At 37.8% G+C, this 17,296-nt stretch overlaps 2 protein-coding genes across 3 annotated transcripts; both read right to left on the bottom strand.

The window, feature by feature from the left end:
• Nucleotides 1-548: 548 nt before the first annotated feature.
• Nucleotides 549-2,648, bottom strand: LOC125210201 (MDIS1-interacting receptor like kinase 1-like). Its single transcript, XM_048109770.1, has 3 exons — nt 1,767-2,648; nt 1,117-1,708; nt 549-853 (listed from the first exon to the last, which is right to left on the bottom strand). The coding sequence occupies exons 1-3, from the start codon at nt 2,646-2,648 to the stop codon at nt 549-551; spliced, it is 1,779 nt and encodes a 592-aa protein (XP_047965727.1).
• A 9,908-nt stretch (nt 2,649-12,556) lies between these two features.
• On the bottom strand, nt 12,557-16,072 carry LOC125213490 (amino acid permease 8-like). Of its 2 annotated transcripts, none has more exons than XM_048114065.1 (7): nt 15,955-16,072; nt 14,277-14,504; nt 14,088-14,181; nt 13,773-13,996; nt 13,529-13,668; nt 13,211-13,438; nt 12,557-13,104 (listed from the first exon to the last, which is right to left on the bottom strand). In XM_048114065.1, the coding sequence occupies exons 1-7, from the start codon at nt 16,064-16,066 to the stop codon at nt 12,673-12,675; spliced, it is 1,458 nt and encodes a 485-aa protein (XP_047970022.1). In that variant the 5' UTR covers nt 16,067-16,072; the 3' UTR covers nt 12,557-12,672. The 2 variants fall into 2 exon arrangements, with proteins under 2 accessions (XP_047970022.1, XP_047970021.1); XM_048114064.1 differs by having other exon boundaries at nt 13,779-13,996.
• Nucleotides 16,073-17,296: the final 1,224 nt, after the last annotated feature.

The following is a 17,296-nucleotide window of genomic DNA, read 5'->3' as shown; positions in this document are numbered from 1 at the left end:
CGGACATTCTTGGAAAAAATATAACAAAAATGATCAATTTTGAAATAAACCTTTAGTACATGGACTAATGACGATATTTTTAAAACAAAGGGATTATGAGTGAAATAAATCCATAGTCTGGAGACATTTTTGTAGTTTACTCTTGAAAATATACTTTTGAATTTGAGCAGTTCTCTTCGCATGTGTGCTCTTGATTTGGGATGTCGATAGATGAGAAATTGGGATTTCAACATCTAGGGAATTTGATCGCATCAACAGCAGTTCTCTTCGCCTGTGCTTGAATTGGTGCTCTTGATTTGGGATGTCGATAGATGAGGAATCAGGATTTCAATTTCAACACCAAGCATTGATTCATAGAGAATTTGAGGCACAATATCATCAACTAATTCCTCTTTCAGGTAATTTTTCACAATATTTGATCTGATCCATTAAACAATCATGGTAATGCATGATTTGATACATATGACTTATGTTCTTTTACAATATGATAGCTAGAAATTATTTGAACTAGAAGATCAAGAATATGTAGATTTGATACATTTATGCAATTATGTAGATTGTAGAATATGCAAACAATCCTTCATGGATGGCCTATTTGAAGGTGACTCAGCAGTACAAACCACTCCTAGACGAAAAACAGTTATTATTTGGTTCAAGTAGGTCGAGTCCTTGATCTCATCATCCAGTGCATCAATAATGGCATTTGTATCTCTTGACTGTAGGTGTGCCCTTTGTGCTAGGTTCATATGATCTCCATAAGTAACAGCCTCTCTTCTTGTAGTCAGTTCGAGTAGAACCACTCCGAAGCTGTAAACATCGGTCTTTCTGTTCACTTTTCTTGTATAGGAATACTCTGCGAATAACGGTTCACAAGTTTTGTCAACGTATTTAAACCAAGAAGTCACATAACATAAGGGACAGTTTGGTAGGGAAGAGAAATAAACGAAACATGGTTTACAAGTTTTGTCATGTATTAAGAGCATGGTTTACAAGTTTGGTAGGGAAGATAAATAAACAAGAAATCACTTATGGGGCAGTTTGTCAATGTATCGATAAGTTATCTGCCTTACCAAACTGTCCCTTAAGATAATGAGGGTTAGTAAGTATAATTCATACCGGGGGGAATGTAGCCAAAAGTTCCAGCTATACTTGATGCTGTTTCTGTGTCTCCCTGGCTGCTGAGCAGTTTTGAGAGTCCAAAATCTGCTATTTTGGCATTGAGTTCCGAGTCCAGTAGTATATTTCTTGACTTGATATCACGGTGGATGATAGTTGGGGAGCAGTCATGGTGCATATAGCATAGTCCTTGTGCTGCTCCAATGGCGATATGTAGCCTCATCGGCCACTCCAATTTGGTGACTGGACAGTCACCAGCAGATGATATTTCCCTGTTTCTGCCGTGCAGCCATTGGTGAAGGCTCTTGTTCTCGACATATTGGTAGACGAGAAGCTTCACTTCTTTGCTTGAGAGATAGCATAGAAGCTTCACTATATTGTTGTGCCATATAGTCCCCAGCGTCTTGATCTCTGCTAGGAATTCCTTCTCGAGTCCGTGGTCTGATTTTCTGGGATTCACAATGCTCTTGATAGCAACAGCAATGCTTCCTTCATTCACGAACACTCGATATACCTTTCCCGAGCCTCCATACCCAATCAGGTTTTCATCTGTAAGACTAGACAAGATTTCTGTTTTATTGAACTTCAACCTCTGAAATGTAATCATCTTCCATTCGTCTTAAGAACATATTCACAATCTCATATCCCACCTTCCCAGAGAATTTGTTAGAGCAGAGCCGGACTGCTGTCATGATCCTCAGATGAACCACACTTTCCACGTCTCCAGATAGCTCGTTATCAGACAAATCCAAGGTACGTATCCTCGTTAGATCAGTTATACTTTTCGGAACTGTGCCATGTAGGTTGTTGTGAGTAAGATTTAGCACTTCCAGTCTGTAAACTTGCACTTGTTCTGGCAGTTTCCCAGAGAGGACGTTGTAACCAAGAGACAAATACTCAAGCAAACGCAATTGGAACAAATCTGTGGGGATTGTCCCATGGAGAAAATTCACCGAAAAATCCAAGGATCTGAGCCTGGACAACTTCTTTATATCATCAGGGATCGATCCATTCCACTTATTGTGAGAGAGATCAAGAACCTCTAACCTTAATGCTTCTATTTGTGTTGGTATCGTCCCGACCAATCTGTTTCCCTGCAACCATAAAGAGCTCAGCCATTTATGGCTGAGCAGCTCGACTGGGATTGTCCCAGACAGTTCGTTCATGGACAAGTCCAACCTCACTAGTTTTGAGCAGTTGCTGAGGCAGACAGGTATGTCTCCATACAAGGAATTTCGAGACATATAAAATGAAACGATGTTATTGAGCAAACATACCGTTGGTGGAATTGTTCCTCTAATGTTCTTTTCTGCTAATTTCAGACCGGTGACTGAACCAAACACACAATCAACTTCAGGCCAGTCGCACATAAATGAGGTCGAATTCCACCGTTGAAGCGAGGTGGGACTGCCCCAATGCTGTTTCAAGCTCAACAGAGTAGCCTGCTCATAAGATAAGTTCTGTGAATTTACATGAAGGTGTAGAGGAATTAGGAATAGGAAGAGGAAGTGGAAGTGGAGAAGAGGTGCCATTGGCTGCAAAATTTTTGGATTTTCTTGAGTTACATGATATATCAAGTTTTGCACCTGTATGAAGCAAATTTAATGTGTTCAGATTATTGTAAAGAACTCAAGTCAATGCTTGTGGTCTCAGGTCAATGCTTGTGCCCTGGGAAAAAGAAGCAGTCCTACCCCAGTAATCAATTAAGAATAATTTTCTTGCTCTTATTCGTATTCAAATTATTTTAATTTTCTTCTTATTTTTCCAAAATTCTACCACTCCTCGATTTATTATATCCTCCCAATTCAACTACTACTATGGATGTGACCAAGTAACTCTCAGGGATACTTGGTATGGTGAAATGGAATAGAGGAATGAAATGACATTTCTACCTCTATTCCATTCTTTTGCTTGTTATTCTTCTTCCTTAGAAATCACCATTTCATTCCACATGGGAATAGTAATTCCTTCCATTTAGCTAAGGAATGGGTGAATGGCCATTCCATTTCATTCTCATTTCTTTTTATTTTAAATTTTAACAAAATCTCCCTCGGCCCACGAAAAATAGACAAGTTTTACCATTTTGGTCCGTCCACAAAAAATAGACTAAGTTCAAAAAGAAAAGTTTTCGACTAAACCCTATATATCCTTCTAAATGTAGACCCCACAATCCACTAACACTCATTTCACCACATTTTTCTTCACTCTCTTACTTTTCCCATCTCTTATTTTACCAATTATACATTAAAATCTGTATCATTCGTAATCTTGTCTATTTTTGTATACTAAGGAAGTATAAAATATAATCTTATACTATTTAAAATTAATATCATCTTAATAATAAAACTAAAATTTTAGCATTTTTAATAATTGAAAGAAATAATACACTACATACACTACGCATACTACACGCAAATTACACACCACACATTGCACATTTTACACACACCATACGCGTTGTAAACACCACATTCATTACACACTATGCGCACACAATGACTTAATTGTTTTATTTTCCCACCGTTCAATCGTTATTGATCTGCTATCAAAAATTTTGTATGTTGTTGAATCATATAGTATATGAGAAATTATTTTCTATTTACAATATTCCAATTTGTTACTCGTTGTATTATAAGATAAATTAGTCATTTATTTCTTGTTACCAATCAATTTTATGATTATTATATTATATTTTACTTCCTCCATCCGCCATTAGGAGTCTCATTTCTTGGCGGCACGAGTTTTAAGAAATGTTAAGAAAAATGAGTGGAATAATGGTCACACTTATATATATTAATTTTAAATGAAATGTGAGTGGATAGAATTAGTGGAAGATGAGAACCTATTACCATTTATGGTAAAAGTGAACCGAGACTCCTATTTGCGGACGGACTAAAATGAAAAAATGGGACTCCTATTCGCGGACAGAGGGAGTATTTTTCTTTATTATTTGTTCTTCACTTGTATTCCTCTACTTAATTTATTAAACATTAATTTCTAATTCTCATATCAAGAGATACAACTCACTCTCAGAGCATCCACAATAGCGGACGTCCGACCGGTGAGCGGCTCGTCCGTCGGGGACATCCGCTATTGGGCGGACGAGCGAGCCACGGACATCCGGGATGGACGAGAGGTCGTCCGTGGTCAAGCGTGGACGTCTGTCGGATCGTCCGTCCTCTCGTCCGCTATTGTGCGCAGGCGACGGACGAGCCAAAATTTCAAAAAAAATTTCAAAACTCTATATATACGGCTCGTTGTACTATTTCAGTTGCATCACTTGTATTAACAAATTTCTCTTTATTTACTCTCATTTCAATTGAAGATAATTGGAGCACGATAACGACCCTCCCGCCACAAGTGAGTCTCAAACGCTGACGTTCCCCATTGGAGGTAGGGGAGGTTGAAGATCAGTCCAAAGCAGATACTAAGGTTGCATGTGTTACAATGTTGAATGAAGATGATGTGTCTATTGGTCACGTGAAAGGAAGTGGAGCACGAGACATTGCAAGGACTAATCTTGTGCCATTCAAACCTGATACTGAGGTATTTACTCAAGCACCAGCTGTGCACCTGGACCACAAGAGGACATGGAGGGATGTGGCAATTCAAGGAGCATTGAAGAAGAGCCGTTCATGATTCTGTTATGTTTATCTTTTGTTAAGCAAGAGATTAGATGATAGTACATAGATTAAGTAGTTCTAGATGGTTCTAATCTATGCTATATAAGTGTGTAATGTAGTTCTTCAAAATCGTCAATGAAACAGAGACAATTCACACTCTTGCTAAAACTAGAAATATATCTTATGACTTTCTTCTTCATGAATTTGTTTGATTGTTTTCATGGTACCAGATCAGGATCTCTTTGATCCTATCTCTCCTAGCCTCTTTCTTGTTTTGTATCTTTTCCAAATGGCAGAATCAAACGATTCAAATGTCAATTCCATTCCACTCTCTGCACTCCCTATTTTCTCACAATTACCACCTATTTTAGTAAAACTTACTGATGGAAATTTCCTTATGTGGCAACAACAAGTGGATGTTGGATGTTGCAGTATGTGGCTATGGCCTTGAGGCTTTTCTCACAGGAGAAGCTACTCCACCACCACAGATGATTCCAGATCCAACTGAAGAAGGCACAATGATGCTGAATTCTGCATATGTAGCTTGGCAAAGGCAAGATAGAAGGGTTGCTGACTGTCTTCTCTCTCAGAGGGAGCACGTGTACTTGTGGTTGGTCTCAGATCTGCTAGAGATAGTTGGAGTGCCCTTGAAACTAACTTTGCTAGCAGATCAACAACAAAAATCATGCAATATAGGCAACAAATGCAGAATCCCAAGAAAGATGAACTTTCTATGAATGAATATCTGAATAAAATGAGGTCTTATTTTGACTTTCTTGGTTCAGTTGGCTGTAGGATTTCTGATGGAGAACATGTACTGCATCTCTTGGGTGGCCTAGGGCAAGAGTATGACCCGACTGTGTGTGCAGTGACCTCCTGAACTGAGCCATGGAGCATCTCTGATGTGAGCTCATTTCTTTTGAGTTGTGAGTCAAGAATGGAAGCGACTAGAGCCCATACTACTAGTGTTGAGGGATCTCAACCTTCCCTGAATCTGCTTCAACAACAATCAGCTCAGAAAAGAGACTCAAATTCTTACAACAACAAATTTGATTCAAGTGGTGGAAGAGGTGGATCAAGGAACCAAAGAGGAGGCAGAGGTGGAAGAGGTTTTGGAAGAGGAGCTAACAAAATCATTTGTCTACTCTGTGAGAAGCCAGGACACTCGGCAACAAAGTGTTGACATCGTTTTGAGCAGAACTACACTCCTCCACAGATGCAGCAGATCAGAGGAAATTTGCCACAACAACAAAATTTCTATAATCCATCAGCTCATATGGTTCAATCTGTGCCGAGGTCTCCCACAGCACCTCTCTCTATTGGAAATCCATCTAAATATAGCTATGATGTTGGATCTTCTTCAAGCTGGTATCCAGATTCTGGAGCAACACACCATGTATCAAATGACTTGAGCAACCTCAACATCAGTTCTGAGTACATTGGAGGTAAAACTCTTGTTCTTGGGAATGGATCATCAGTTTCCATAGCAAATATTGGAGAATCTGTGATTAAACCTCACTCATCTAATTTCTCTAGAAAAATTCATCTTAGAAATCTCCTTCATGTTCCAAATATCACCAAAAATCTTCTGAGTGTTTCCCAATTTGCAAAGGATAGTTCTGTATTCTTTGAATTCCATCCTAACTTCTATTTTGTCAAGGATCTTTGCACCAATGAGGTCGTTCTCAAGGGAACAATTGACAAAGGTCTATACCATTTCCTAGTTGATCATTCCCCAATCAAAGGAAGCCATAGCTCCAGTTTCATTTCCAATCAAGATGTTCCAACTGTTCATCCTGCAATTCTGCCAAATTCCAACTCTTGCAGTAGCTCTTCCAATAGTTCTAGTCTAGATATTGCTTTGTGGCACAATAGACTAGGACATCCTACTCAAGATGTTGTGAAACTTGCTTTAAATAGCTGTAATATTCCCTTTATCTCAATGAAAAATCCATCTCTTTGTGATCCTTGCTGTGTTTCTAAGGCACACAGATTGCCCTATTCAGATTCATCTACTGTCATAAATTCTCCTCTTGAACTCATTCATAGTGACCTTTGGGGTCCATCGCCCATCATTTCCAGAAATGGATTTTCATACTACATTTCATTTGTAGATCATTCTTCTAGGTTTACTTGGATATATCTCTTGAAGCATAAAAATGATGCATACTCAGCTTTTAAACATTCAAAGCTATGAAAGAAAATCTGTTTAATATCAAAATCAAAGCCCATCAATCTGATTGGGGAGGTGAGTTTCAAAGACTATCATCTTTTCTCAAAGAGTGTAGGATTATTCATAGGATCTCATGCCCTTATACACCCCAACAGAATGGCCTTGCTGAGAGAAAGCACATGCACATTGTAGAGACAGGCCTAACTCTCTTATCTCAAGCTTCACTCCCTCATAAGTTTTGGTATGATGCATTTCTTTCTGCAGTTCATCTTATAAACCTGATGCCTTCTAAGGTTATCAAGAACGTATCACCCTATGAAGCTTTATATTCTCAGAAACCAGATTATACATCTCTAAGAGTTTTTGGCTGCTTGTGTTATCCACTGATTAGACCTTATAACAAGCACAAGCTCCTTTTTAGATCAGTTAAGGCCACTTTTCTAGAGGATATAGCCCTTCTCACAGAGGCTACAAAACCTTATTTCCTGATGGAAAAGTCATAGTCACAAGAGATATTACCTTTGATGAGAATGTTTTTCCCTTTCATTCATCTCCTGTAAGTGCTTCTGATAATATCAGAATTACCTCAGATCAGCCAAATCCAATAGTTCCTTCAAATTTCATTCCCACCACTCCAGCCCCAGCTTCACCTCCATCTTCTCCTCATAATAATCAACACTTCAGTTCTTCCTCTGATTCACCCCCATCACATATTCCTGCAGCTTCTGATCTAGATTTCTTATCTTCTCTAAATGCTTCTGATTCCCCATTGTCAATGTCTGAGTCATCCGTTGATACCCAGCCTCCTCAAAATGCTCAGCCTCCTCCAAATACTCAGTCTACTCATCACATGACCACTCGGGCTAGAGTAGGCATTTTTAAGCCAAAAGTGTATTCTTTGACTATTTCTCCTAGCTTGCTTCCTAGATCTGCTTTGGAAGCTTTGCTTATTCCTATCTGGAAGGCTGCTATGCAATCAGAATTCATTGCTCTTCTGAAAAATGGTACTTGGATTTTAACAACTCTGCCTCCTGGCAAGAATCTCATTGGTTGCACTTGGGTATTCAAACTCAAGTTTCATCTCTCAGGAGCTATTGTTAGGCATAAAGCAAGACTTGTTGCTCAGGGATTCTCCCAGCAACCTGGTTTTGACTTCAATGAGACATTTAGTCCAGTTGTGAAACCAACCACCATCAGACTAATTCTCAGCTTGGCTACATCTCTTGGTTGGTCAATTACTCACCTTGATGTGAATAATGCTTTTTTGAATGGGGATTTAAAAGAAGATATCTACATGAGACATCCACTTGGGTTTGAACAAGGAGGCCCTCACTTGGTTTGTAAACTCAAGAAAGCTATTTATGCTGGTTTGAAGTAGGCTTCAAGAGCATGGTTTCTGACCATTCACTCAGTTTTGATTTCTCTGGGATTCTCTCAATCCAAAGCTGAAGCATCTATGTTCTTCTGGCAGAAAAATGGAGAAGTGATCTATTTACTCATCTATGTAGATGATATGTTAATCACAGGTAATTCTTCATCTTCTATCAAGACTGTGATTTCTCAACTCAATTCTCATTTTTCTTTAAAAGATCTTGATGAGGTGAATCTGTTCTTGGGTGTTGAAGTTGTGAAAACTGAAAATGGATTGCATTTGTGTCAATCTACCTACATCAAGGATCTTTTAAAGAAAGCTAATATGGTAGGAGCAAAGGGATGCCAAACTCCTATGACTTCTGGATGTGAATTGAGTAAGAATCTTGGAGAACCAGTTTTTGATCCAAAATTGTATAGGAGCATTGTGGGAGCTTTGCAATATGCAACCATTACAAGGCCGGATATCAACTTTGCAGTGAACAAAGTTAGCCAATATATATCATCACCTTTGGATACTCATTGGAGGGCAGTTAAGAGGATCCTCAGATATTTGTCTGGCACTCTGGATTATGGAATACGGATTTACAAATCGAATGGAGTGATCTCAGCCTTTTCTGATGCAGATTGGGCAGCAGATCTTGATGATAGAAGATCAACGAGTGGTTTCCGTACATACTTTGGAAGAAATCTAATATCTTGGTGTGTGAAAAAGCAAGCTGTGGTGGCTAGATCAAGCACTAAAGCAGAATATAGAAGCTTGGTCTTGCTGCTTCAGAGGTAACTTGGCTGAATTCTATACTTGGTGAACTGAAGTTTGAGAAGAAATCTAACACAGTTATTTGGGTGGACAATTTAAGTGCTATAACTTTAGCTTCTGATCCAGTCTTACATGCTAGGACAAAGCATATCGAATTGGATATCCATTTTTTCGAGATAAAGTTTTGGCTAAGGAAATTGAGCTGATGCATGTTCCTACAGCGGAACAGATAGCTGATATCTTCACCAAACCTTTAGGCAGACAATCCTTCGAGAAGCTGAGAGCAAAGTTGGGTATAATATCATTAGCTTCCCTGGATTGAGGGGGCGTGTTGAAGATCAGTCCAAAGCAGATACTAAGGTTGCATGTGTTACAATGTTGAATGAAGATGATGTAGCTATTGGTCACGTGAAAGGAAGTGGAGCACGAGACATAGCAAGGACTAGTCTTGTGCCATTCAAACCTGATACTGCGTTTGTTACTCAAGCACCAGCTCTGCACCTGGACCACAAGAGGACATGGAGGGACGTGGCAGTTCAAGGAGCATTGAAGAAGAGCCGTTCATGATTCTGTTATGTTTATCTTTTGTTAAGCAAGAGAATAGATGATAGTACATAGATTAAGTAGTTCTAGATGGTTCTAATCTATGCTATATAATTTTGTAATGTAGTTCTTCAAAATCGTCAATGAAACAGAGACAATTCACTCTTGCTAAAACTGGAAATATATCTTATGGCTTTCTTCTTCATGAATTTGTTTGATTGTTTTCAGGGGAAACGCCGGCATCTCTGCAGGGATAAGCAGGATGGCGGGGATGATGCCCCAAATGGCAGCGATGATGCCCGGGTACTATAATATCTACCCTTGGATGGCAGGGATGAGTGGGATGGTGCCCAAAATTCCTGGGTTGAGTGTCGCGATGACGGGGATGGTGGCCGGGATGATTGGAGGGATGATGCCCGGGATAAATGGGATGAGCAGGATGATGATGTCTAGGATGATGCAGGGCATGTGTGCCGCTGCGGGGGTAGTAGAGTGGGGCTCTCCCAATCACCTGGGGACAATGTCTATCGGCCCTACATAGATTTATTGTCCGCCAGTTCCTAAAGTACTCCACTTGATACTCAGTTCCTGGTGCTGAGACTTTCTCACTGGAGGAGTTGGGTCTATCTTCGATGAGGGAGCCTCCCACTAAGATACCACCGGCGGTAGGGGGATGAGTTGCTTCGGCAGGAAAAAAGAAGGGTAAGGGCAAGGGCAAGGGCACTGGTGAGTCCTCGCGTGTGGGGGACGCGGGGGACGAGGGGGAGGAGGCCGATGAGGAAAAGAGGACCATCTGGAGTCCGGAGGAGCACGTCGCTCTGGCAAAGGCCTAGGTCAATGTTTGTGAAGATCCCATTATTGGGGGCTAATCAGACTATCGACATGATGTGGGCGCGCATTAGCAAGGCCTACGCAAAATTCTGCTCAGATGGTGGGAAGCATCACGCGTCTGAGCCGTGCCGTAAACAGTGGGAGCGGGTGAGGAGGGCCATCACCCGATTTGCCGGCATCTACGAAAACAACACCCGCACTATAACCTGCGGTCATAGCATGGAGGATGTGAAGAATTTGTCGTTGCAGCAGGACCCCGAGAAGGGGAAGTTCGGCACGTTTAAATACTGGGACGCCTATGTTGTGCTCATGGATTCCTCCAAGTTTCGTGTGGGTGTTGACGCTGGCTGGCCGAAGCGGACGAGGCTCAATGCCTCCGGCGAGTACAACAGCAATGTCGGCTCCCACGACCTCCCTGGCGATGTCAAAGAGGCCCCGACCCCTCCCCCGCCGTCGCCCGGTTGGGCAAAAGACGACAATGCGGATGTCTAGGGGAGGCGCCAGCAGGTCTCATGAGGTCCAATCGGCAGCTCATAGTGCCGAGCCCAGTCCCGCTCTTACCCACCTCGCGCACATCCAACAGCAGCAGAGCATGATAGAGGTCATACGGGATTGGAGAGCGACGAATGACCCCTTACACAAGGAGATGTTGGACGGCGTCATCCAAAGTATGAGGCGCGATTAGGGGCTCCCACCCCTCACCGGGGGTGCTGCAGGGGGAGCCTCTGGACTCCGATGCCGCCAAGACTGGCAAAGGGGACGACGATGAGTGAGAGGGGGCTGCGCGTGTCGAAGCTTTGGGATGGGTTTTTTTTCGAGTGAACTATGTATTTTTTTAAAATTTAAATATGTATGTTTTGTTTTAATTTAAATAAAATGGTTGCATTTTCTCCGTATTTGTGTCGAAATTTGAATTCCGTATTTGTGAATTTGTGTTCATTTGTTGGGATGTCCTAGTGCTTGTCCACTATTGTGCAGTGGGATGTCCTAGTGATGTGACAATGGAATGGGATGTTCTAGTAACGTTGCGGGAGGTGTTTTGGGATATCCTAGTATTTGTCCGTGGGGATGTCCGCCCCTATGGTGAATGCTCTTATCATGGTACGTGTCACAGCGAGGGATGGAGGAAATATATTTATTATTTTGAATTAGATGACTTATATTCATCCATATTAAAATGATTAATTAATTACTATTACGTGGAGTTAAATTTAATTTGGCATGCATAATCGTTGAATATAATCTGCCCATCTAGAAGCTACAATAGTTATATTTCTTTTTTAATTAATATCGATCATTTAATACTACATATATGATTGATTATAGTTAATGATTCTAAAATTAATGGTCATTTAACAAAATTTCTCAGATTAATGAGAATAGTCATACAAGGAAGTCACAAACATTTCAGTATTTTTGCAATGACAACACAAAATAATAGTGGTAGCTTCCACATTTATTTTTGTTAACTGGCTATAATGAGAATACATGAAGTCACGAACATCAGATTATTCTTGTTAAGCGCCTATAACGAAAACACAAAATAGTGTGTATAGTACGGTATGGTGTGTGTATATTATGTGCAATGAGTGTCATATGTGGATAGTGTGTGTAGTGTGCGTACGAGCACAGTACACCAAAGAAGAAATCATGCAGATATTCAAAGTCTATGTGGATATATTATCAACAAAGTTCTAAATTGTCGACAACTAACAAAATCGAAGATGGTTTGGAAAAAAATGATAATAGGTACAACAAGGTACGCCTAACAGGTGCAACCAACGAAGTGCACACATTGTATGTTTCGAACCCATTATAATAGGATCAACCCAACAATTACAAAATCATTAAATCATGAGGTTTCATCATTTCTAAATTGTCTCATTTATGAACAAAATATCATCTTTTAATATTGTTAAAAATAATTATATTTTAATAAAATAAGAAAATAAAAGAATTTAAAAGATAATACTAATATTTATTTTAATGAAATAGTTGTTTTGAACATCATTAAAAGACAACATTTTGTAAATCGATGAGACTATTGAAAAAAATTGAAACTTCATGATTTAATATTCCAACGTCAAAGTCACTATTGGATAACCAGAATTTGACCAGACTTCATTATTTAGATGACTATTATCCCCAATCTAGATTACAAAATTAAGGATGGAGCAGTTACATAAAGGTGGTCAAGTACCATCTCAGCTAACAATACTTCTTAAAAATCCATCACAATTCACAAGATGGACATCCTAGTCCTTAACCTTGAAAGGCTCGTAGGTCATGAGCGCCTTACCGAGCCCTTGTAGCGAGCCGCAGGTCGCGGCCACGGCAACGAGAAAGCACATTGAGTTGATGAGTTGGAGGCCGAGCCACCTCCGGGTCCACCTCCCAATCCTATTCTTGGCAATGTACATTTCTATGGGGAAATACACTGTCAAAGGCCAATACCCTAATGCTCCTAGCAAAGCTAATACATCATTGAAAAAGGGCATTAACAACGCAATAAACGTTGCAAAAATCACAAACAAACTTCTCCATATCAATCTAAAAAGGTTGAGGCTAATCACAAGACTTTGCTTTTTGTCAAGGCTTATGGTGTACTCTCTCGTCACCACCTCCGACTCCGGCCACTTCCTCCTCGCCCACGACTCCACCACGCTATAAATCGGTTGAGCAAATACCTAACAAGAAAAAGGATAAATATGCATAAATGAAAAACCATTATTAATCCTCATTGAAAAAAATAAAATAAACATTGTCAAAAAGGAAATGATCATATTATTGTACCTGATATGCTCCAATTAAGTGTAGCACAATGCAGGCATTGGCGATGTCTACGAGCCAAAAGGGCTCGTAAAATCCGAAGCCCGTTAGTAGATTCCCAGGCGCATCAGTGCCAAATGCAGCGTAACCGAAGCAGCCACACATCATGTAGAAAGCTGTAGTAGTTGACACAGCAACAAGATTGGCCTTCTTCATCACTTGGTTTTCAGGAGGGCTTTCTTTTAGTGTATCCTAAAAATTTAATTATGCAAACATTTTTATTTCAATGTTGAGTTGTCTTAATCTCTAAGATATAATGAAACATATCCTTTTCTAGTATACCTGAATTTCAACCAAGATTTGAGAATAAGTGTAAGCAAAAGCAATATCACCAAAGGCTCTAAACATCCTCCAAATCTTCTCAGCTGCTGTTAGACCGGCCCCGATTTCTACACCAGTGAGCAAGGTTCTTCCCCCGTGCCCTGCCCGTGCCAAGAAACTCCGTTGACATAATACTTTCAAATAAACGAGGCGCCAATCAACTGATCAATATCAAAGTTTTAGTTCATTCACTAGAAAACAGAACCATCACCTGAAACAACTTTTGCAAAGGCGAGGCCAGCGCCTATAGACGCGTAAGCAAAGGACATGACAGCTGCAACGACAGAGAGCATCGACAGCTTATGGAAGTTTGGGATTTGAGACAAGAAAATCTCAAGAACTCCCATTCCTATCATGTATGGATTGTGAGAAACACTGCAAGAAGCCTCATGGCCTCGGCTATGAAAGCAATCCGATTTCTGGATAGCACTGAAACACACCAAAACATTAAAACATCATCTCATAATGAAGATCAACACCATCTGACGACAGTTTTAGACGAATTTTGAAGCATACTTACGCCATGCTTATCGATGCAGTGATGGTGTATCCAATCACCATCCCCGTTAAGTTCACATATTGAACTGCTGCACAAAACATATACATCACCCGGCCTAAAAAATCATTGAACAAAATGTAAGTTGGAAGAGTTTCAAAATAAAACAAGAATTAAACTATAGAGTGTGGTGATTTTCGTTGTTTTCGTTACCAAGGTTGTTCTTGACGACTTCCTTGTAAGTATAGTTGCGTTTCCCGGTAAGTGGGGATCGATAGCAATCTGCAAGGAGGCTAGAGGTGTATATTGTGATACCGGAGAAGATGACAAGAGTCGCAACGCCAATAATCCACCCAAGCTGTGCAACACCCCATGCTAGTGACAGAACTCCAGAACCTATGATTCCTGTAATAATATGTGCACTTGCAGTCCAAACGTTCCCTATTTCGACATCACAAAGGTATGTTATTCCCACTGTTATGTATAAAGCATATGTAATAATGAGTACTTGCACTCCAAATTATTCCCATTTAGACAACATAAAAGTGTAATTTCAAGTGTTATGCATATGCAAACTTCTTTTTGAATTTTGAATTTTGAGTGAACTCGCTTAACTAGAAAAAATACACATGTCTCTGAAAATCACATTTCAGTCATCTCTTACTTATTTTTTTTCTCATTTTACCCATGAACTCTTTTAGGACATATTTTATCTAAATCTTTTGATATTTTAAAATTCAAATCTAACATTATATGTATTATTTTTTGGTTTCAATTTATATAAAAATACAATATTCATACAAATAGATAATAAGTGGAAAATATGCATTAAAAATTTTAAAGTATACTACTGTATATATTTATATATTATGTACATAATATTATATAATATAGAATATTCAATTTCTTGTGTACTAAACTAAATTTTTAAAAATTCATTTATAACATTATTTTAATAAATTAAAAATTAATTAATTTACTGATGGTTAAAACATTTAAAAAATGACATATAATATACTATTATCATACTAGTATTTTATATATATATGCTCAAATAATAATAATAAAAATAAAAAAGATTGCATTATTGTGTAAATATATTAGCAAAACTAACAATTATACTAATAATAATAACAATACTACTACTACTACTACTACTACTACTACTACTAATAATAATAATAATAATAATAATAATGATTTATTATTAGTAGTAAATTTGCTGTGCATACATCTAAAAATATGTAAATATTTATAGTAATAATTTCTGAAAATGTAATGTGTATTTTTTTAATTATTATCTATGTATATTATATTTTTATATAAATTAAAAATTTAAAAATATATGTAATGTGATATTCGAATTCTTAAAATATCAATGAATTTATATTAATAAGCTCTCAAGGAGTTAGGGGCAAAAGCCCAAATGTGAAAAAATATATTGAGAAAGACCTAAAATGTGATTAATGATTTTCTGGAGTCCGATATTTTTTCAAGTTCAAGGACCTAAAACGTGCGAATCACATTTTCTAGGGACCAATTTTGAAGTCCACTCCTAAAATTTTCACAATTACTCTAGACTTCTTTTTTATTCTTGCATTTTATGGAAGAATTGAGGCATGCAGTCTGAATTTTGAGATTTAAGATACAGCAGAAATATATACAGTAGATATTAGGCAGCCATCTTAACTTATCCTATATAAAACATACGATTCTGAAAAATGTGCAGAAAGCCAATAAAATAAAGAAAGTAACATCAACATAAACTCAAACAGAGATACCAACATATATACTATTCCCACATTTTCTTCCTATCATTAATTCATTTAAATGTGATGAAAATAGTTCAAGCAAGCATGCAAATGCAATTAATTTTAATAATGAGTTTCACCTGTTCTCTTAGGCTTCCCATCATCATCAAACTCTTTATTTCCATCTTTCTGAATTTCCAAACCAGATTGAGAGCTCTCAACTTGAAAAATCTGATCTCCAAATCCCTGCATTATAAACTTCTAACCTGCACTAAATTAAGTAAGCTTTTTTAGTATGCTTTTGCTATAAATTTGGATACAAGATCACTAAATCATGCTGGTTCAAATCTGAATGAAGGCAAGAGTTAAAGAGGTGGCTTTCTTTATACTAAAAACTTCACTTTGTTTTATAAGGGGAAGCTCAATTGCTGACTACTTTCTCTGCTGTTATTTGTTGATAATTTATGACTGCAGAGTCAAAGGTGTGTGGTAAGACAAGTGTAAAAAGAACATATGATATTCACTGATCATTTCCTTATTTTAAAAGAGGAAAAGAGTTTTAAATGTACTCCAACTACCTATATTTATTAACTAACTTCAGAGAAAAGAAGTGGACTTTATATTTTAATAATTACCTGCATTAATTACTGCATAATGACATTCTTTTCTTATACTATATTTTCCCCCATAATTCTTATAGGTGCAACTGTAAACCATTTCCAAGAAAGCTAATGAAAATAAATGCTTAAATTTTGATTCTATATCTTGACTATTGAGCAAAGAGTATATTTCCACGTTTCCTAAATATAAAAATTCTTTTTTTTAGTATATTTTTTAAATAGAAAATTTTCATTTTGAAAAACTTCTTTTCATTAATAATGTGGGACCTATATTTTAATAATATTATATTTTTTCTTTCTATTTTTTTTAGAAATGAAATGAGTAACTGCGTAAAACTATCTTTATCCTTCCTTGGATTTCTTGCATTATTTTTCTTCTTTTTTCTGTAATTTTTCAGTTCTTCCATCTTTTGCACCCCGAGGATTCATTCAAACAGTGAAAATATCTTAAAATGTGGATGTGGGATCATAAAAAAACTTCCAAGGGGAAGAAACAAATTAACCCTATCAAACACTAATCTTATATAAACTAGTATTTTACTACTCAATAATTGATTAATCTATTTTGTGATATTAGAACGTAACTATTGATAAATCTATTTTGTGATATTAGAATGTAACTACATTAAAATTGTTTTTTAATCAAGCACTAATGTAATTTGATTTTTTTCCTAATCAAATAGTTGGACGAGGACAATTAAATATTGTTCTATCTCATTTATGATATTAGAACTTAACCACATTCAAATGTTTATAAACAAACACTTTCTCTCATTAGAAATTCTTTTATCAATAAAATAATTGGATGAGAATATTTCAGCGATTGATCCATCTATTTTGTGATATTAGAAATTAACCAGAT

Source organism: Salvia hispanica, chromosome 3, assembly GCF_023119035.1.
Source record: "Salvia hispanica cultivar TCC Black 2014 chromosome 3, UniMelb_Shisp_WGS_1.0, whole genome shotgun sequence".
NCBI lineage: Eukaryota > Viridiplantae > Streptophyta > Magnoliopsida > Lamiales > Lamiaceae > Salvia > Salvia hispanica.
Note: the sequence above shows the minus strand (reverse complement) of the source record. Positions and strands in the feature narration are given on the sequence as shown.

Coding starts and splice junctions, on each gene's coding strand:
- LOC125213490 (XM_048114065.1), bottom strand. CDS start 16,066: ATGCAGGGATTTGGAGATCAGATTTTTCAAGTTGAGAGCTCTCAATCT. Junction 14,505..15,954: donor TGGGAAGCCTAAGAGAACAG/GTGAAACTCATT, acceptor ATGTCGAAATAG/GGAACGTTTGGACTGCAAGT. Junction 14,182..14,276: donor AGTCGTCAAGAACAACCTTG/GTAACGAAAACA, acceptor ATGATTTTTTAG/GCCGGGTGATGTATATGTTT.
- LOC125210201 (XM_048109770.1), bottom strand. CDS start 2,648: ATGGCACCTCTTCTCCACTTCCACTTCCTCTTCCTATTCCTAATTCCT. Junction 1,709..1,766: donor CTAACAAATTCTCTGGGAAG/GTGGGATATGAG, acceptor ATTACATTTCAG/AGGTTGAAGTTCAATAAAAC. Junction 854..1,116: donor TTTTGGCTACATTCCCCCCG/GTATGAATTATA, acceptor CGTTATTCGCAG/AGTATTCCTATACAAGAAAA.